We start from the raw sequence: 21,340 nt of genomic DNA, 5'->3' as shown, positions 1-21,340 counted from the left end.
TCCTCTGACATATAACCTACAGCACCCGGTGTTTGTTAGCCGTCTGCTCTTCAAGAGCTGAACTGTATAACTTGAAAATCAGATAGAATCTGGTTCCTTTGGAGTATTTAGGTCCTAGGGGCAACCATTAGAAATATTCATTTGGGAACAGACTAGAGCATCATAAATGCCTTTTAATGAGTTGTGCCTTCTCATGATGTAGCAAAGTACAACAGTCTCAGTTTGATTGTCTTGGCTTCCAGGGAGATTTCAGGCTTGATGTATTCAAGGACTCATTTGGTTATCTTTTTATCTGTCTATGGTGTCCTTAGCATTGTCCAGCACCACATTTCAAAGAAACCAGTTTTCTTCTTCTCTACTTTCTTCACTATCCTGCTCTTGGTGATGGGAAATACAATGGCTTGGATAATTCTAACTTCAGTGCTTAGTTGTAAATCTTTACTCTTTAAGATTCTGTCTAATTCTTTCATAGCTGCCCTTCCCATTCCTAGTCTTCTTTTAATTTCTTGGCTGCAGTCTCTATCCTGATCAGTGTTTATCCTAGGTATGGGAACTCTAGCAATTTTGACTTCCTCATGGCATAGGTTCAATTTATGCATTGCTTCTATGGTCATTGTCTTTGTTTATTTTCAGCAGTATGCCTGCCTTTCGACTTTCTTCTTTGGCCTTCCTTAATAACTGTTCCAATGCTGTAGTTGTTGTTGTTCTTTCCTCCTATCTTAGTCCTCATTCCTCTTAGTCTAACTCTCCTCTTATGATATTTTCTGCATACAAATTGAATAAGTAGGGTGACAGAATGCTGCCCTGACTGATCCTTTGCCAGTGAGGAAACATTATGTTTCTAATTTTTCTGTTCTAACCTTAGCCTCTTGTCCTAAGTACAAATTTCTTTCTAGGACTATCAGATGTAGTGACACTCCTATATCATTGGGAACCATCCATAATCTTTCATAATCTATGCAGTCAAATGCCTTGCTGTAGTCTATAAAGCAGATGCTGTTTTTTCCCCCAGGAATTCCTTTGTATGCTCCATTAGCCACTACAAACCTTACTTTGAGAAAATAATTGTAATCTGATAAGGAAATAGTACTTTGGCAGTAGGTATCTGACAGGCAGATCCCTGAATGGAAAGAGAGAAAAGAAAACAAGGAAAAGAAATCATGGGCCAACAAATACAAAATTAAGGGGTGGAAAAATGGAAAAATAAATAGGGAAAGACAGGGAAAAATCTGGTGAGGGACAAGAAACACAACATTTAAAATGGAAGGCGTGGAGAGAGAAGTTGGCCAATGAGATTGACTGGCCTGACCCTATATAAAATGTGAAGCATTCCCCTATGGCTCCCTGGATGCAGTAGCTTGTTCTGCAAGTAAGGTGCCAGGTCGTCCAAGAGCTGGTAAGCAAAGCTTTATGAACTTCTTTTGGTTTTGATATCTAACACAAATTCTGATGTTGTCTATCAGGTTGGATGAAACTGTACTTTGAATTTCTACCCCAACAACCACAAATATATTGCAAAAGATAACATTAGGTTCCATGCAACTGAAAAATACACAGGAAAAAGATCAAAGATTTGGAATCTAAGACAGAGTTAAAATGATAGTAGTGTATCTAAGGGCTTCATTGGATGGGAGACAACATTTGTGTCCCCCTTTGGAATATTATTCAGCTGTGTCTTCAAGCAAAATTATCATATTCAGAGAAAGAGGGATGGTAAAGTTTGGAGAAGTAGGAGAGAGAGAGAGAGAGAGAGAAACTGTGGCAAGTGATGAGAAAGACATTTCCTATCACATTCAAGCAGTGTCATCTATAAGGTTCTCTGCCCAAAGCAGCATGTGTGGCCCTATCTGTATGGTTTTTAACCAGAATATAAACATTATTCTAAACATTGGCCCGATACAGACGGGCACAAAGCGGCGTACTGATGCCGCTTCTAGGGTTCTGGACCGCATGGCAACCGCACGGTCTGGAACCCTAGAACATGCATACGCCATCATCATGGCAGCCTCCCGTCCACACAGGGGCCGCCATGATGACGTGCGTGATGCACAGCGTCTGCACATTCACAACATAAAGAGACATCATAAGGGCTGTAATGCAGCCCTTACAACATCTCAGGAAGAAGCTACTCTATACAGCTTCTTCCTGCCAGTGGATCGTTGGTGCAGCAACTACAAAGCCCCACCAATGATCCTGAGGAGAAAGGTGCCACCCATTTTTCCTCTTTAGGGCTGGGGTGTTTGAGGGCATGAAGTCCCAGGGACGTCCCTTTTTTGGGCCACGGGGAAGCAGCATTTTGCTGCTTCTCTGTGGCCTGGTAAAGGCTGGATTGGGGCCGCAGGGCTGCTGGTGAGGCTGTCCTGTCCCCAATCTAGCGTAAAAAGGGGCAGGTGCAGACCGCCCCTTTAGAGGTCGTCTGTACCGCCCCATTATTCTTTCAACCTTCATTTTAGTATATATGTTGTGAGTTGAAATTTAACTAGTTTAAAGTAGATGCTATGAGTTTTTATAGTTTTTAATTAGAAAGGTTTCTTTGTCTTTTAATAATTAGTTTGCCATTTTGAATGCCATTTTACAAGCTGCTATGATAGGGCTTTGGTTTGAAAGAGGGTAGATAAGTACTTTATCCTATTAAATTAATAAAGTATTTTTTTAAAAGATCCAATGTGGCGTAGTGGTTTGAGCGTTGGACTATGACTGGAGACATGGGTTCAAATTCCTTCTTGACCATGAAATCTCTTTGGTTGATTTGGGCAGTCACATTGTCTTAGCCTCAGAGTAAGGTAAAGCCAAACCCACTCTGAACAGAATTTGCCAAGAAAACTCCCTGTTAGGTTTCCCTTGGGGGAGGGTTGGAAATTCCTTGAAGGCACACAACAACCACCAGTTTGGAAAGACTATTTAGCAAAACAAATCTTACAAAGTGGTGTAACATTTATAAACATAACCATGACATAAACACAATACAACATAATTTTTAAAAAATCCACTTTCAAAGTCAAACTACATCTACTTCCTTCACAGAGTTATTCCACTTCCATAAAAGAGAAAGAAGAAAAGAAGTGTAAAAATGTCGTATTTTAATAAGAAATTCATGGAGATTTCAGAAAAAGCAGCAAAAGATGCAGAAAAGATACCAGGAGAACAAAAGCTATTTACTTATGATGGCGTTACATACCCTACAACTCTTTGTAGCTCAGAGGTCTTCAAAGCTCTTGAGTCTTTTGAAGCAAGGAGTGATGATATCATTTTAGCTGGGTATTGTAAATCTGGTGAGTTTTGTTTCTTTGATTACACACACACACACACAAATACACACATGTAGCATCCAATTATAAACTTGAATTGGAACTATTTTGAGAGGAATGACTAAATTATGGAAGTGATAAATCTGAGTATAGAGACAAAGAAAAAAAGACTGAAAAAGAAAAGCATGTCTTGAATACATAGTAATAAATATCATTGCAATTAGCTGAAGAATAACAAGAGGAAAATTAATGATTCCTAGATTAATAAAGTGTAACCTATTAAATATTTGACAGTTGGATTACTGTACTGTATGTGCTTGTGTGTGCACACTCACACTCGCTCTCTCACACACGCACACACATATTGTCTGCAGTTTTGGTAACACAGCGATACAACGCAACCATAAAAGTTTTAAAGCACCTTTCAGTTTATAAAGCTCCAAATAAATAAGATGTTTTCAGATAATATTTGTTTTGTACAATATGCAACATATATAGGTCAGTGTTGAACTATATTCTTTTTCATGGGCCTTATCTGCACCAGCCAGGAAATTCTGGGGGCAGACCAGCATATCTTGGCCCCAGAGCTGTCCTGACCTCTCCATTACCTGGCCCTTCGTTCCTTTACCGGGACAGCTATCTGCATGTGCATCCTGCTGAGCCTCCTGACCTGCTTGCCGCTGCTGCAGATCACTTGCTTCTGAGGTCAGAACAAAGGGTTCAGCGATGATCACACAGATGGGTGCCTTGTTCTGACCTCAAAGCAAGCAACTGGTGACAGTGGCAGATTCACAAAGCAGCTCAGTGGGACACACATGCGAACAGCCACTCTGGGATAGGAACAGAAAGCTCCTGATTTTCCTGAAATATGTGGAGTGAAAGGTAAGTTATTTTAATTTGTGCTAAAGGTATTATACCCTGGTTCTGGTTGTTCAGTGTGCCAGATATCATCCAGATTGTTCAAATCAGAAAAGGGATTTGAGCTGTACATTGTCCGAATAGGACACCACCAGAATGGGGAGAAAATGGGCTTTTTGGCCTTGCAGACAAGCCCTTGGTGAGCTCCCACAATTTTCTGTTTTTTTTAACTAAATGCAAAAAATGCTAACACTGAGATTTGCCTGCTACAAAGGTGTCCCCACCTAAATCAGGTACCTATAGTTTGTATATGTCCATGGTGACCAGATGTCCTCCTTTTCCAAGACATGTTCTACACGTCAACCTTCTGTCCAGGAGGAATTTCAAAATGTCCTCCATTTTGAGTATGACCAAGAAGTAAGAATTTACATTTATATGAATGTTTTTAGCTTTCATTTGGTCATGTCCTAAATTTTTCTTGACTGTCCAGCATTTTGTAGTGTCTTGTCCTCCTTTGTATTTATGACATATGGTTACCTTGTATATGTCCCCATTAATCCTGTGGGTGAAGGTGAATCTGGGCATCATTTCCAGTTATGCCCTTTCCATTTTGCTGTCCCTCACTGCTCTTTTCAGTTTTGGCACTTTTCACTAGTGAAATTGGGTAAGGAAGTTTGACACTGATTATCTCCTATTAATGTTGCCACAGCAACCAATATTCCAATGTCCAGAAATGTGCAGTTCTACTTTCTCAATGAGCTATTGTCACTGGAGCAATGCTGTGTTTTTTTACCTGGTTAACCCTAGCACTGGCCAAGATTCCAGTCCATTTCATAAGGAGACCATGCTTGTGCATTTAACAGTGAAGGTTTTGAAGAGTACATTAAAATACACTGAGATTTGGCCACCAGCTGAAGAATATTATAGTAAATTGTATCACAGTTAAAGGCATAAACAGAGATGCAAACATTCCCACAGAGTATGATGCTAGCTTGCAATGAATGTACGTCAATGAAGTGGATTGATTTGAGCAAAAAAAGTCTGACTTGATAATATCTCTTGTTGTCTTTGCTTCATAGCTAACTAATTTTGCCAATGGGTTAGCAGATGTGGAGAAAAATCTATTTCTAGTTATCTGACTCTTTTCCAGGTTCTTTCTGGATTGGTCAGATTGTTACAGATTTAGTAATAACCTCTGCAAAGAAGCATGAACCTCACAAGCTGAATGAAGAGCTGCTGATGGCAGAATATCCCTATCTGGAAATTGGAGATCCTGAAAAGTATCAGGTGATTTCTTAGTATTTATGAAGAAACCTAAAGTGTCCAGACCTAATTGTTAATGAATGTTTACACATACTCTTATACTTCTCTTTCTCTTTAGTCTTTCCTTCCTCTTCTTCTTCACCTCCAGGTAATGCCCAACAATGCCACTGCTGAATGAAGATGCCTTCTATATTTATATTCTTTTGACTTTTCTCATGTTAAACATACGTTATTCTATTGCCTTATTCAATTAGCTGTCATTTCCACCAAGTTTTTTGAAACCAATAATAAATCATAGCTGGCACCTATTGAGGCCTTGTAGGGACACCAATATTCTTTATATTCATCAGGGCTGTTTGTATTATGTCATAAGGCTTCAAATTTCAAACTAAACATTGATGCCCCATTCAAGCTACAAAAATAATCCAAGGTGAATCCAGGTTATTTCCTTGATGTTCACACTCATCCTCAATACACTCAGTACACTTTTTTGCAAGAGGTGGGCTACCAAAAAAGCCCACTTAACTGGGATATTGGATACTGTTTTTCTTCCCTGAGGGGATATTCACAGGGCACATACAGACAGGCCAAAATAAAGCTGCTTCAGATCACTTTGTAGGTATGCTGTTTAAATGGACTGGAGCGTGGCTTTGGTGCAGCTTCCATACTCTTAGGTTGCTTTTTTTGGGTCAGGCCTCACCTGGAATACTATGTCCACTTGACCACAGTTCAAAAAGGATGCTGACAAGCTGCAGCATGTCCAAAGTAGGGCAAATAAAATGACGACGGGTCAGGAAAACATGCCCTATGAGGAGAGAGCTGAGTATGTTTAGCCTGGAGAAGAGATGGTGAAGAGGTGATATAATACCCCTGTTTAAATATTTGAAGGGATGCCATATTGAGGATAGGTCAAACTTGTTTTCTGCTGTTCCAGAGAATAGTACAAGGAACAATGGAAGCAAGCTATAGGGAAACAGATTTCACCTAAATATTAGGAGGAACTTCCTGACAGTAAGAGCTGTTTGACAGTGGAATACACTTCTTTGGAGAGTGGTATGGTCTCCTTCTTTGGAAGTCTTTAAACAGAGGCTGGATGGCCATCTGTTGGGGATGCTTTGACTGAGAGTTCCTGCATGGTAGCAGATTGGAGTTGATGGCCCTTGTGGTCTCTTCCAACTCTATGATTCTATTATTCTAAAGGAATCGAGGTGGCTCCATTTTATCCCAAAACAATTGTTTGTGTGACAAACACAATGACACGGAGTGATCCGCAAACCCAAAAGGTAATGGGAACAGTGATTCCAGTATGTTCCAGCACAGTGATCAGCATCTCCTTGACACAATAACTGTGTGTGAATGCCCTCTAAGAGTGAATAAACCTGAGGTTCTGATCTACTCTCTGTCATATTATTACAGACAAGCAAAGCTTCAGTCAATTTTTGGTGTAAAAAAGATTCTGTTGACTAAATGTTCTCTACTAGATAGAGACAATGAACTAGACAAGCCAAAGTTCATTCTATCCTCCCTAGCCATTGTGAGGGCTTCAGTGTCTCAGTTGGGTGACTACCTTAACACCAAACTGTTTCATAGATGGGTCCATGCACTGCTGCTGAGCAAAAGCTCAGCTCTCTTTGGATGTGGATTTTATATATAAAAACAAATAGATCTTTTTTAAAACTCTACTACAAAGAAACCAAGCAGTCATAGAATACCTGTCCTTTCTCTTCCATAGCTTTGGAATACCGTCAGTTTCCAGGTTTGTAATGTTAGCTAGAAGCAGGTGCATAGTTTTATCTGTACAATAGTATGCTAAAATGAATAAGAGTTTAGCATGATGTAGTTGACTCATCTACATACCAGGTAGTCCATTTCTCCCTGTGACAAGCTATGTCATAACATCTGTGAATAATTTATATATTTCTCTTCTATCTGCATATGCCTTTCAGCTGCACAGTCACTACAAAGGGGAATATATATATATATATATATATATATATATATATATATATATTTGCAGTTAGCACATTTTCTTTTTCACAATATTTTTCCCCCTGAAAGGTATGTGTTTCAGCAATCAGACTTGAAAATTAATCTAGCATTCACTTTTCAAAGGCTAATCATAAAGCAAAGTGAGCTAAATGCAAGACACACAAGTGTGGACAGTAACATGCAGTGGTGGAGATATATTTCACCACTTGAGCAAGCACTTATTCCAATTATGCCCTTAATGCATTCTAATTTGACCCTTGCTTTCTGGTGAAGAACTGGAGGAGGAGAAGGAATCAGAGGTTTGATGGATATCTTTAGGAGTGCCGTCATTTTGCATTCTTTTGTGGCAGGAGGTTGGACTAGATAATATTTCTGGTCATTTCCAGCTATAATATCATATAATATATGATTCTATGATTTATGATTCATCCAGTTTTTCAATGGTTGAGGTTTTCAGAAAGCCAAGGCCTAAAATCCTGAGGTGCAGAAAAAATATCTTCCTCTATTGTGTTTGTATTTCTTATCTGAGAGCTTCTGAAACCAAATATAATATGAAATTAAATATTTTTAAAAAAATAAAAAATTGCATGTCACCAACATGGATCCACAAAGAAAAGCTACAATGCTGTTTTCATTTCTAGATTATTTGTTTGTTTATTTTGTCTTTGAAAGAGGATGAAGTCCCATCATTCCAGGAGAGTGTTATTTACTCATCTCCGTGCTGATAAACTTCCAAAGTCAGTCTTCAAGAACAAAGCCAAAGTGAGTAATCTTAATTTACTATAATCAGAGGATTAGCCCCAACAAAAGCTAAACCAGTCAGTCAGTTGGATTTATTTTTGTTTTTTATTATTATATTTATTTATATCCTGCTTTCTCCCCCCCCCCCCCACACACACATACACACAAACAGAAACATGCAAATTGGGACTCACAGAAGCTTACAATTTAAAAGAACAGTACAATTAAAAATATAAAAAGTGATCATTAAAATAGAATTAAATTATTATAGTATTAAAACACCTCACACATTAAAAGCATAAACATGTAATTTTAAAAGATAAAAGCATTTAAAAAACAGCACAATTAAAGCAGTACAATAACCCCAGTCCAGTCTTTAAGAACTTTCTGTTTTAAAAGCTTGTCTGAACACTGCACTGTCGTGGACAGATCATTTCCTAGTCAAGGCTGAACTAAGAGCCACAGTTCACCCTGTCGGGGATGGAGGACCCATTAGAATGGTCCACCCTCGAATGTTAATGGAACCAACTGGATTCCAGAAAGCCTTACAGGGTTCCTTGGTTGGTAATGTCGGTGATTCTGTCAAAGCTTTGGTTAATACCTGGAACACCGATCTCGCCAAGGCTATCAACACAATTGCTCCCAAGCATCCTTTCCAACCCGCTTCTAATTGCAAATCATGGTACACTGAAGATCTGAGGAAAATGAAGTAGGTTGCACAATGACTAGAGCGCAACTGGCTCGACACTCGACTCTTATCTGACAGAACTCATCATAGGAAATTTCTTCGTTCCTATAGAGAGGTGATACAGGCAGTGCAGATATCTTTCTCCTCTGCACGTATCACGTCTGTGGAGTCCTGTCCAGCAGAGCTTTTTAGGTTGGTAAGGAAACAGGTTCCACCTGTGCAAAACCCTTTATTTAACCCGACAATGGTCTGCTGTGATGTTTTTAACAACTACTTCGCAGATAAAATCTCTCAGATAAGAGCCAACCTGGATGCCGGGATTGCAGCAGAATCAACTGATGAGGTGTCCAGTAAACCCGTTACTGAGGTTAAACTAGATTGGTTTGAGTTCGTGAATACTGATGACATGGACAAGATCCTTGGAAATGTGAAGAAGATGACATGTCCCCTCGATCCCTGCCCATCATGGCTGGCCGTCCAGGGGGGTGATGCCTTGATGGCATTTCTTAAAATGTCATCAATGCATCCCTTAGGGAAGGTTGTATTTCAACTTGCTTAAAGGAGGGGGTTGTTAGACCACTCCTGAAAAAAACTTCCCTGGACCCTCTGGATATGAAGAACTACAGGTCTGTATGCCATCTTCCATTTTTGAGCAAGGTGATCGAGAGGGCCGTCGCCCTTCAACTCCAAGTCATCTTGGATGAAACCGATTATCTAGACCCATTTCAAACAGGCTTCAGGACAGGATATGGGGTGGAGACTGCCATGGTTGCTCTGCTTGATGATCTTTGTCTTGGCATTGACAGAGGAAGCGTGACCCTATTGGTGCTTCTAGACCTCTCAGTGGCCTTTGATACAATAGATCATGACATCCTCTTGGAACGCCTGGGAGAGTTAGGAATCGGTGGCACTGCACTCCAGTGGTTCCGGTCCTTCCTCTCAGGTAGATTCCAGAGGGTGATGCTTGGAGACAGTCGCTCCTCGAAACCGGAGCTTAAATGTGGCATCCCTCAAGGTGCCATACTGTCTCCAATGCTATTCAACATTTATATTAATCCGCTGGGAGAAATCATTCGCAGACATGGGGCAGGGTGTTATCAGTACACTGATGACACTCAAATATACTTCTCCATGTCCCGATCAGCAGCTACAATGATAGATGGCATTTCTCCCCTCAATCAGTGGTGTTTATCACACTATACTCTTATAGTGCTACTATTCCACTTTGACTGCTCTAGCTGCCTCCTGTTGCATTCTGCCTGAGAACTTCTCTGCCTGAGAATTCTAAATACCCCTCCTTAAAACTGGAAATCCCAGAATGCAACAGGAGGCAGCTAGAGCAGTCAAAGTGGAATAGTAGCACTATAAGAGTATAGTGTGATAAACATCAGTGTCTTGAAGTGGTAATGGGCTGGATGAGGAAAAACAAACAAGCTGAATCCAGACAAAATGGAGGTACTTACAGTAGGGGCCCCCAAACCAGGTATAGGGTTGCAACTTTCAGTCCTAGATGGGGGTCACACTCTCCACAAAGGACTGTGTTCGCAGTCTGGGGGTGCTCCTACATGCGTCACTTCACATGACAAACCAAGTGAATGCAATGATAAGGAGAACCTGTTATCAGCTCCAGCTGATACGCCAGCTGCACCCTTTCTTGGAAGTAAAGGACCTAGAAACAGTTGTACATTCACTGGTAACCTCACGACTTGATTTCTGTAATGCGCTCTACATGAGGCTACCCTTGTGCCAGGCTGGTCACCAGAAAGACTAGGAGTGATCAAATACCACCCGTTCTAAAATCTCTTCACTGGCTGCCTATTAGTTTCCGGGCACAGTACAAGGTGTTGGTTATAACCTTTAAAGCCCTACATGGCTTGGGTCCAATCTATTTGAGGGATCGCCTGCTCCCATAAAATCTGCCCCACACCCTCAGGTCCTCTGGGAGGAATTTATTGCAGCCTTTAAAAACCAGACTAACTGCTACCTCCCAGAGGGCCTTCTCTGCAACTGCTCCCAGACTATGGAATGGCCTGCCGGACAAGATCCGTCAAATTGCCGGCTTAGACAGCTTTAAAAAAGCTGTCAAGATGGATCTCTTCCAGCAGGCCGTTCCTGAATAAAAGTGTCCGACCCCAGAATGATTGCCTCTCACATGTATTAGTCCACCGCTCTGTCCTCACTATATATTTTTTATTATTGTGTTATTAATAGATATTTTAATCTCCTATTTTAATTGCATCATGTTTAATCCTGTTTTAAGGGGGGAATTTGGGACAATGTTGAATGTGGATATTTTAATGTGCTGTGAGCTGCTTTGATTGTCTCATCACAGAAAAGCGGGATAAAAATAAAAGTTTTATTATTTATTATTTATTAGCCTGCTTATGGGAGGACAATAGGGAAGGGGCTGTTCTGGCCTCCCTGGGAAGGGAGTTCAAGAGTCTAGGGGCAGCCACCAAGAAGGCCCTCTTTCACGTCCCCACCAACTATGCCTGCGATGGTGGTGGGACAGAGAGAAGGGTCTCTCCTGATGATCTCAGAACCATGCCCAGCTCATACAGTGAGATAAGGTCTGCCAGATAGCCTGGATCTGAGCCATATAGGGCTATATAGGTCATAACCAGCCTGGAAACAAACAAGCAGCCCACTAGGGGTCTTCTTTGTAACTGCCTCAGGTGACAATCTGACTGCAGCTCTTTGAACCAGCTGAAGTTTATGAACACTCTTCAAATGGAGCCCCAAGAACTAATATTTTTTCTTATGGTTCAACAGTTCAGTGGGTCTACTCTAGTTGAGACAATCCAACAGAATTCCAGCTAGTATTTTAAAGAGAGATGCAAAGAATATTCACTAGATTTCATGCTCTCAGCAAGAAAGGCTGAATCAACATATCAAAATGTCCACATTTGTGTGATATTTTGGCTCTGAGCAAAAGCAGAGAAGACTAGTTTTTCCCCGTGTCTTTTGTTGTTGATGATGTTGTTTTAAAACAAAAACCCGGTGTAGATAATTTTAAAAATTATTTTGTGTAAAACCTGGATTTTACACAAATACAAGTTTTGTGCAAAAGTTTGTATTTGGTGTGAATAACTTTTTTAACACAATTTTTTTGGGCACAAAAGTACTGAAATGCAAAATGAAATTGTGAAATGCATAAAATGCATGCCATTTCATCCAAGTGCAGATAACTTCTAATTTAATAAAAATGAAATAATTTCTTTTCTTTTTTTTGTTCTTTCATGTGAAAACAAAATTATTTACATGGCTAATTTTAAGTGCCAGTGTCATGCAGTCAAAATCTGAACTCTAATAGTGAATTGTCTTGAACAATGAAGCATTAAAAAGCATGTTTGGTATAATAACAATGGCAATTTCTGCAGTGTGTTTTGGGCCAAAGTCTCTACTATTCAGTCAACAAATGTCAGAAATGAAGGAATTATAGTGTAAGCAGGAATAAGGACAATTATGCATTTCAAACATTGCTGAATTTCATTTCCAATCATTCCTCACTATTATCTATGGTGGTTAGGGCTGCTAGACATTGCAGTCCACCAGGAAGTCACAATAAGTTAAATGTAGCTTAATAAGGTGTAATTAAAATTGCAGCATTATAATGTCGTGTTTATGATTTTCTAAAAAAAAAGATATGAAAAAGTATTTTAGAAGCGGCCATACTATCCTCTTTTATGCATAATTCTCACGCTTTTTATTTTATTTTTATTTTTAGATCCTGCTGCTGGTTCGGAATCCCAAAGATGTTGCTGCATCCTTTTTCCATTTTACAAAGACATACGCTGCATACCCATCACATGATACTTTTGGAACATTCTTTGAAGCCTTTATAAAGGGAGAAAGTAGGATTTCGTTTTTTCTATTCATGCCAGTAGAATGATGACTATAAGGAATGAAAACACACATACATATACGAGAAAACCACAATCACGATGAGCCTTATCACATTACCAAAGTTAGGGGCCAAACAGACGGCCTGGAAAAGCTGGCTTCTCCATGGCTTGGAGATATGGCATTTTGACACCAAATATTCCATGCCGTGCAATTAGACAGGGGCAGCTTCAAGATACTCCAGGGACATGGCGTTTAGAGGATACATGCTACTCGCATGCCTGGAAGTTGCATTGGGGCTGCTTAAGGCGGCCCAAATACATCCCAAATAAGGAGCAGATCTTTTGTGCTCCTATTTGGACCAGCTGTAGAGAGCACTTTTGGGACCACAGTGTGTGTTTGTCATGGTCCCAAGACGTCTTCGGTAGGGATAGCTTCAACCTGCCCCTTCCTGGCAATCTGTTCTAGGCTTTAGCTGAGATACAGCAATAAAGAAGTGGCTTTCTGTTTACCACTCCACATGTCCTCAAAGCATCACTGTACTATTCACAAGGGTTGTTGTTGTTATTAACTGCCCATGAGTCAACCCCAATTCATAGTGACCCTCTGGATGAGGCATCTCCAACACCTCTTATCGTCTACTGCTCTGCTTAGGTGCTGTAAATTAAGGGCTGTGACTTTGCTGATTGATTCTATCCATCTGGCTTGCAGTCTTCCTCTCATTTTGCTGTCTCCTACATTCCCTAGTATTATTTTGTCTAGTGAGTCATACCTTCTCATGATGTGGCCTCAGTTTCTTCATCTTGACTTCCAGGGAGAGATCAAGCTTGATCTGTTCTAGAATCAATTTGTTTGTCTTTTTGGTTGTCCATAGTATTCTCAGAACTCCTGTCCTGTCCCGACTGAGTTGATTTTCCTTTTTTCTACTTTCTTCACTGTCCTACTCTCACATTCACACATAATATTGGGGAATAATGGCTTGGAGAATTCTGACTTTAGTGCTCTGTTGTATATTTTTACACTTTAGGATCTTTTCCAGTTCTTTCATACCTGTACTTCCCATTTCTAGTTTCGTCTTATTTCTTGCCTGCAATGTCCATTCTTATCAAATCCAAGGTATGGGAATTCTTTAACTGTTTTAATTTCCTTTTTATCTAGGTTGAATTTATGTACATCCTGGTCATTATTTTTTTTTTAATGTTCAGGAGTAAGCCTGCTTTTTTAGTTTCTTTTTTTTACCTTTCTTAGTAACAGCTCTAAGTTTGTGATGTTCTCTGCTAGTAGTATGGTGTCATCTACATATCTAAAATTGTTGATTATTCTTTATTCTATCTTCACTACTCTTTCTTCTCAATCTAACCCTGCTCTTTACGTGATATTTTCTGCATATGTACATATGTCTCATCAGAATCATCAAATGTAGTGACACTCCCATGTCCTTAAGAGCATTCCATAGTTTTCCATGATCTACGCAGTCAGAGGCTTTGCTATATTCTATAAAGCACATGTTGATTTTTTCTTACCTCTTCCTTTTCTGAATCCCAATTGCACATCTGGGATTTCTCTCTCCATATGTGATTGGAGTCTATACTGAATAATTTTGAACATAATTTTGCTTGTGTGGGATATTAATGCTTTAATTCTATATTTGTTTCAGTCTTTTGTTTATCTTTTTGTGGATTGGATGTATATTGCTCATTTCCAATCCACTGAGGAGGGAGCAAGCTTGTTTTCTACTGCTCCAGAGAACAGGACCTGGAGCAATAGATGCAAGCTGCAGGAAAAGAGATTCCATCTCAACATTAGGAGGAACTTCTTGACAGTAAGGGCTGTTCGACAGTGGAATACACTCCCTCAGAGTGTGCTGGAGTCTCCTTCTTTGGAGGTCTTTAAGCAGAGGCTGGATGGCCATCTGTCGGGGATACTTTGACTGAGATTTCCTGCATGGCAGGGGGTTGGACTGGATGGCTCTTGTGGTCTCTTCCAACTCTACGATTCTATGATTCTATGATTGTATGATCATAGAGCATCCTCACCCTTGTTTGAACTTTCATTTGAGTTCCCAGATCTTGAGGAATATTTATCCCATTCTTCTCTTTTTGTTGTTGTCTTTTATTTCTCTACATTAGTTATTAAAATAGTTTTCTTTATCCTTGCACACTATTTGCATTAATGGTACAGCTATATTCATGGTTCTGGTTTTGTTCTTATCTCCCTTTTCTTTTGCTTCTCTTTTTCTCCCTCTTCCTTGTGGGAGAGGTGGTTGTAAAAACATGCCTTTTGTCATGATGAAAAATCTGTTTTGAAAAACCCTTACTTTTGTGGCCATCTGCCTCTGGAGGGAGAAAGAAGTGCTACAATGATGACATGCAGAGAGGTAAAAAGAACTTCTCTATCACTGCATCTTGGCTTACATTTGTGATGCGATATGGCACTCATTCTCTCTTATCAGGTCAACAGATGACAGAAATGAAGATATTATACTGCAAGCAGGAGTGGACATTTTTGTTGTTGTTAACTTCCCTTGAGTCATTTTCAGCCCATGATGACCCTTTGGATGAGATATCTCCAAGACCCCCTGTCCTCCACTGCTTGGCTTAATTCCAGCAAACCCAAACCCATACCCATGAAGGAAGTGACACTTTTTGAGCCAGCTGTTTGAGCCAACTGGGCAGAAAACAGCCAAGAGATAATATAGGCCCAGTAGAGCCCGCCCAAAAAGGGCAGTCTGCCATTGGCCTGGTTTGTTCCATGAGGAAGCCGCAGTGGACAAACTGCATGGTTTCCTCATGGAGCAAAAAGAACCTGCAAAAAGAGGGTTCTTTTTGTGGCACCATAATGATGCTGCAGTGCGCCAATGGTGCACTCGCGACGTGATTATGGTGCTGCAACATGCGGACCCTTAGGCAGGCTAAGATCATTTTGACGTATGGAATACGTGCTAGGGTTGTGGGGCGTCTGTTAGTGATGCCCCGAGGCAACCCTAGCACATCATCAAGATGTGCCACAAGGCCCGTCTGTACCGGGCCATTGTTTCCTTCTCTCATACATCACTTTAAAGAGTGGAGAAAAATCTAACCTGAAAATCTAACCTATGCTGATGCATGAAGGTGGGAGAAATGAGTGTGGTTGAATCCAGAGTGATCAAGCAGCACTTAAAAAAAAGTTGTCTCTGATTACTGTTGCATGATTTCTGATTTCCACTAGTGCCTTTTGGATCCTATATTGACTATCATTGTGTGTGGAACAAGTACATTGATGAAGAAAATGTCATGCCGATAACATATGAAGAAATGATAGAGGTACAATCAGTATTGTTAATATATGAGATTTCCCACATTGATTGCTCACTGCAAACCGGTGAAAAAAGTTAATCTAAGAGGTAGTGATGAGCTCAAAGTAAGCCACAAATTAAAGTTAACCTGGGCCCAAAACAGATGGCCCAGAAAGAGCGACATGAGGCCACTTCTATGCCATTTGTGCTGGGACTGCGGCAAACACATATGCTTGGTCCTGATCCAGGTTGCCACCTGAACTGGGCTGCCAGAAGAAGCAGACTCCATTCCTTCCTGGCTCAGTTCTTTCAGGATGACATGGCATTTGTGTGGCTTCAGGCTGCTTTTGGGGTGTGCATCATCTGAATGCTACACCCCCAACACAGTCTGTAGCTACTTATGTTTTGGGCCCTGGCTATTGTGTGTGTGTGTGTGTGTATTAAAAAACTTTCCTGACAATTGCTGAAACAACAATATCCCCTAAAAAAATGTTTATTTTGTGTGTACCTTTTGTTTTGTAGCTTTTGCTCCAGTTTTGGAACAGGAAAAAGATGAAAATATAAACTTTTAAGAGAGGGGAAATGTCAGCACTATTTCATGTTCACAAATTTTAAGGATACTTTGTGATGCTAGAGAAGAGTTCTGTGGACTTCAAAAAAGACAAATATATGGGTCCAAAAGTATATCAAGCCTTCACTTTCCCTAAATGATGAACACATGGACAGGAAAAACTGGGCCAATCATGTTTTTCCCCCAAACCAGTTGGAAACCCCATTATCTGCATGGCTCATTCCAAAGGATGGCCAAACACTCACAGACACTCCACACCACGTAGCATCAAGCTATCCCTCTTGGGTTTTCCCCCACCTCCCTCCCATGCATGCACATCATTGCACGAATACTCCAACTGAGACTGGAATTACCTCCTTCCTCCCACCAAGCTGCCATCATATTGGATGCCCTGGGTGACCAGTCACACAATTGCACGAGGCATAAACCCACTCAGTTTTCCTGCATTCCTATGCTCACACCATGCTGTTTATATGCCCAAGCAATAATGCACATTTTCTGTGTTAAGGTAGAGTATCATAGCTTCTTTTTGCTTTATTTTTTAGACCTACAGTGTGGTTTCATGTCAGGTGCTGCCTCACTTTGCATCGTAAATTGTCTGGACAGGTGGACTTTAAGTTGGTTTGAAGCCGCTTTATTTTGCCATTGTGGACAACTCCCTAGAAAGTAAAATGACTAAACTGAGGCTATTGTAGTTTGGTCATATCATGAAACAACAAGACTCATTTTAATATACAATAGTTCTTGGTGAAGGTAGTAGAAAAAGAAGAAAAGTACATTGTAAGTGGATAGATTCAGTAAAGAAAGCCACAGTGGCCATCAGTTTGCAAGAACTTAATAGGGCTGTTAATTTTAAAAAAGCGTCCCGTAGGTCTCTCATTCACAGGATCACCACAAGTCAAAGCTGATTTGAATACAGTTAATAGCAACAAAGTGACTTCATCCAATCTGATATGGATTTATTGAGCAGAGAGGATTCATGTTTTGAGCTACTACATTGGCCTAGCTTTCTGTTATGTTCTGGAAATTTGTCTACCAATGCTTTGCCCAGTGCCAATATAGGAATTGTACTGTAGTTTTAGGCAGTACTGCAGGGCATTTATAGCACATAAAGAAACAAACAACCTCAAACTACAGCTCATGAAAATGCACCATCAATGCTGATTGCATAAACGGAAGTAAAATGTACTGTATTCCTATTTCTAATTCCTAAGCAACCAATATTTCCTTGTTGGATTCATAAACTTACAAGTATCAGAGGTTTATTCACCATATATATGTGCACTGATAAGACCTGTAGCTTTGTTTTTTCCTTACAGAACACAGCTTTAGGAGTTGAAAAGATGGCTAAATTCTTTGAACTGAACCTAAGTGAGGAAGACATTCAGGGTGTTGCAGAAAGGAGCACTTACAAGGCTATGAAAGACAATGCTAAAAAAACCTATGGAGAATTTGGTGATTCTGTTTTCCATGAAGGTATCTTTTTCTTTTTTTAATGGTTTTCAAAATAAACACATACATACATAGACTTTGACATAAATATAAACAAAAACAAGCAACAAAAACCATAATGACATATAGTCCATAAACATAACCAATTTAAAAAGACTCCCCTCCTAACTTCCACTTAACCATGCTTTCTAGTTGCTCCTCTCATTGTTGTGTATTTATTTATTCTTCACTAATTATCTATTGTATATCGATCTTTTCCCTAACTTTCTTTCCTAGATATCAAATCCCATAATGATTATATCCCCCTTTCTTTTTGTACATGGTTTGTAAAAGGTTTCTATGGCTGTTTCCAGACCGCCGAAAAGTATGTGCTCGGCATGTACTAGGGCTAGAAAGGGCCGTACTTTCTGGACGCCCCTAACCCTAGTACGCGCCGAGCATGTACAAAATGGCGGCACCCATTCTACATGGGCACTGCCATTTTGACATAGCGGACGCTTAGTGTCTGCATGTCTCAGCATCATTATGACACTGTAAGTGCACCAATGGCGCTTTGCAGCATCATAATGGTGCCGCAAAAAGAGGCGCTTTTTGCGGCTTCTTTTTGCAGAGCGGAGGAGATGCACAGTTTGGCCGCTGAGGCTTCTCCGTGCAGCAAATGAAGGCACCGGCAGACTGCCCTTTTGGGTGATCTGGAAAGCATCTATGTTCATAAAAAAAGACTTCATCTGAGTTTTCCTGTACATTATTAGTTAATATATCAAATTCCACCAAATCCATTACCTTTTCTATCTATTCCATATTATTCAATATTTTTTTAACCTTCCAATATCTTTTGTAAACAAATATAACAGCTATAACCATTTCAGTTATTAAATATCTAAATTCCACTTTAAATATATCATATTTAACAAACATAACTCTGGTCTCAGAGTTTAAATCCCAAAATCTTTTGCATCCATTTTTTTCTTTTAAGCCAATATTTCTTTGCCTTTTTACATTTCTACATTTCCAACAGTTATTATTTATACCTTTATACATTTTGTCTAGTCTGTCAGATTCTATTTAAACATCATTTTATAAAAGCTCTCTTTTAGATTGTATGAGCCCATAAATTTTAATTTTTTAATCCAAACATCTTCCCATTGATTCATTTGTATATTATGGCACAATTTTCTTCTGTCCCAATCACTCCTTTACTTGTGTTTTTTCTCTATTAAACCTCAATAATAGTTCATACAGTTTACTTATTGTGTGGTCATTATTTGTACATAGTAATTTCTTAAACTCTGATCCCCCCCCCCCCACCTCATATTGAAATTTCTTCAAATCTTCTTTCATTCTTTCTCTCTTGATTGATAGTAGGAAAGCCAATGTAGTCTCAATCCTCTGTACTCAAGGTATCTTTTTCAAGATTAAAATTACAGTCCACTACCTATTACTGAAGTCACTGCATCCTTATTTTAATTAGGCTTAATATTGCATCATATTTTTGCTGACTATTGCTAAACCATCTAACTCTGGACAATGAAAAGATTGTTTTCAAACATTTGTATTGCATCAAAATCAAGCTTCTTTTTGGAAGCTTTTCCAAGCTCTTCAGCTGTACGTATAAATAGATACAAAAGTTTTAAAATGGAAAAGATCATGAAATGGCTGAGGAATTATAGGTAGGAGTCAGACTAATCACCACTCACAACTTCCCTCTTGAAGAAGAAAAAATGTCATCAAAGAAGTTCTGTGCACATTTTTTAAACTTCTCTAGAAAACAATGAGAAGCCATGTATGCAAAGTGATATATGAATTACATGATACAGGTTGCATGATTATATATATTTTACAAGATGCCAATTGGCAATGCAACCTCCTGCAGTGTTCTGTTCACTGATGGGCACTTGCATTAGGGATGTTATCACCCATTTTCCCTTTGCACATTTACTAACAGTGAATGGGACACTTGCCCACAAAAGCAGACATTTATTTATTGATCTGAATTTTATCTAAAGTATTTCTCTATAGTCTCCCAGCCACAAGGTCTCCTAAGGAGATAAGGGGATTTGCAATTCACTTTAGGCATTCAGTTGGCAAATGTTGCTTTTTCACCCATAACTAGTCATATTTCAGACCTCCTGAAAACCTGTAAAAGCAAATATGTGGCTTCCAGACCAGAAATGGAAAATCATGGGTACTTGTCTTATCCATGATATTTATATATACAAATCTGTATATGTATCTGCTTTCAGGTGGAGTGAGTGACTGGAAGACACTATTTACTCAAGAGAATAACCAGGAAATGGACATGGCATTTAAAGAGCGTTTGGCAGGAACCAAAGTGGGAGAAATGATCAAGTATGATGTCTACTGCAAGGCATGAAGCCTCAGGAAGAGATACTTTCTTGGAGTGAATTGAAAAAGATCTCACTTATTCTCAATATGAAACAAATATCTAGCTATAAAAGAGATTCAGCTTTCTAGAATAAATTTTCAATCAGTTTATTTTGTCTTTATTAGAAACTTATTGGCTTAGATTAGATGTGACATTGAGCCAGAATGCTAAGGAAACTATCATTTCTTATTCTTAGGTCCCATGCTGATATGGACAGTGGCATCATTAGTCTTGGTTTTGGTAACTCATGATTGCACCTCCCATTTACCTTCTCCTGTACCAGACCACACACAAGCCTTAGTAATGTTTTTGTACTAATGTTATTCATAAATCATAATTCTTATATATCACTAGCAATGGTATGACATAAACAAGTAGAAAAATTAAATTATACCTTTAAGTTACAATATCATACACACAGCCTAAATCTATTCACATTTATATAGTTTTGTGTGGTTAAAGTGCAAATTTGGTTGGAAAACAACAGAATTAAAAATAAAATCATTTAAGAAGTACATCAAACTAATGTTCATTTTAATGTTCATTACCATTACATGAGATACATTACTGGATCAGGTTTGATTATTACATAATCAATAATGACCCAAATAATGTAAAATATACTCATAAACGAAATAATGAATGAATGAATGAATGAATGAATGAAGGTTTATTTATATACCGCCGTTCCAATGATCACGGCGGTTAACAATAATAACAAAACAATAACAATACATTATGTAACATAGGAACCCCCCAAGATAAAACCATGCAACATCATAAAAGCCATCATTCATTCCTAACTTAAGACCAATAAAAACATCAATAAAACCCCCTAGCTAAAACACGATCAAACATCATTACAGGAGCAGATAATTCAGGACATGGTAGGGAAAGCTTGCCGAAACAAATGGGTCTTCAAATTCTTCTTAAAGGACTCAAGGGAGAGGGCTGAGCGGAGCTCAATAGGGAGAGAGTTCCAGGACTGCGGGGCAGCGACTGAAAAAGCCCTCTGCGCTGTTATTAC

General features: G+C 39.3%; 1 protein-coding gene across 1 annotated transcript; it reads left to right on the top strand.

The window, feature by feature from the left end:
- Positions 1–3,070: 3,070 nt before the first annotated feature.
- Positions 3,071–20,430, top strand: LOC149310907 (sulfotransferase 6B1-like). Its single transcript, XM_089528418.1, has 7 exons — positions 3,071–3,272; positions 5,257–5,393; positions 8,031–8,120; positions 12,515–12,641; positions 15,838–15,932; positions 17,795–17,951; positions 20,171–20,430. Exons 1-7 carry the CDS (start codon positions 3,071–3,073, stop codon positions 20,299–20,301), a joined length of 939 nt encoding a protein of 312 aa, XP_089384544.1. The 3' UTR covers positions 20,302–20,430.
- The last annotated feature ends 910 nt before the right edge of the window (positions 20,431–21,340 follow it).

This window comes from Sceloporus occidentalis, unplaced genomic scaffold (genome assembly GCF_023333645.1).
Source record: "Sceloporus occidentalis isolate IW3139 unplaced genomic scaffold, rSceOcc1.0.p SCAF_6, whole genome shotgun sequence".
Taxonomy (NCBI): domain Eukaryota; kingdom Metazoa; phylum Chordata; class Lepidosauria; order Squamata; family Phrynosomatidae; genus Sceloporus; species Sceloporus occidentalis.
The sequence above is the reverse complement of the archived record's forward strand: the minus strand, read 5'-3'. Positions and strand labels throughout refer to the sequence as shown.

Excerpts from the sequence above, each read along its gene's own strand:
- LOC149310907 (XM_089528418.1), top strand. The coding sequence starts at position 3,071 with ATGTCGTATTTTAATAAGAAATTCATGGAGATTTCAGAAAAAGCAGCA. Across the intron at positions 3,273-5,256 it reads AGCTGGGTATTGTAAATCTG|GTTCTTTCTGGATTGGTCAG; the intron begins GTGAGTTTTGTT and ends ACTCTTTTCCAG. Across the intron at positions 17,952-20,170 it reads TGATTCTGTTTTCCATGAAG|GTGGAGTGAGTGACTGGAAG; the intron begins GTATCTTTTTCT and ends ATCTGCTTTCAG.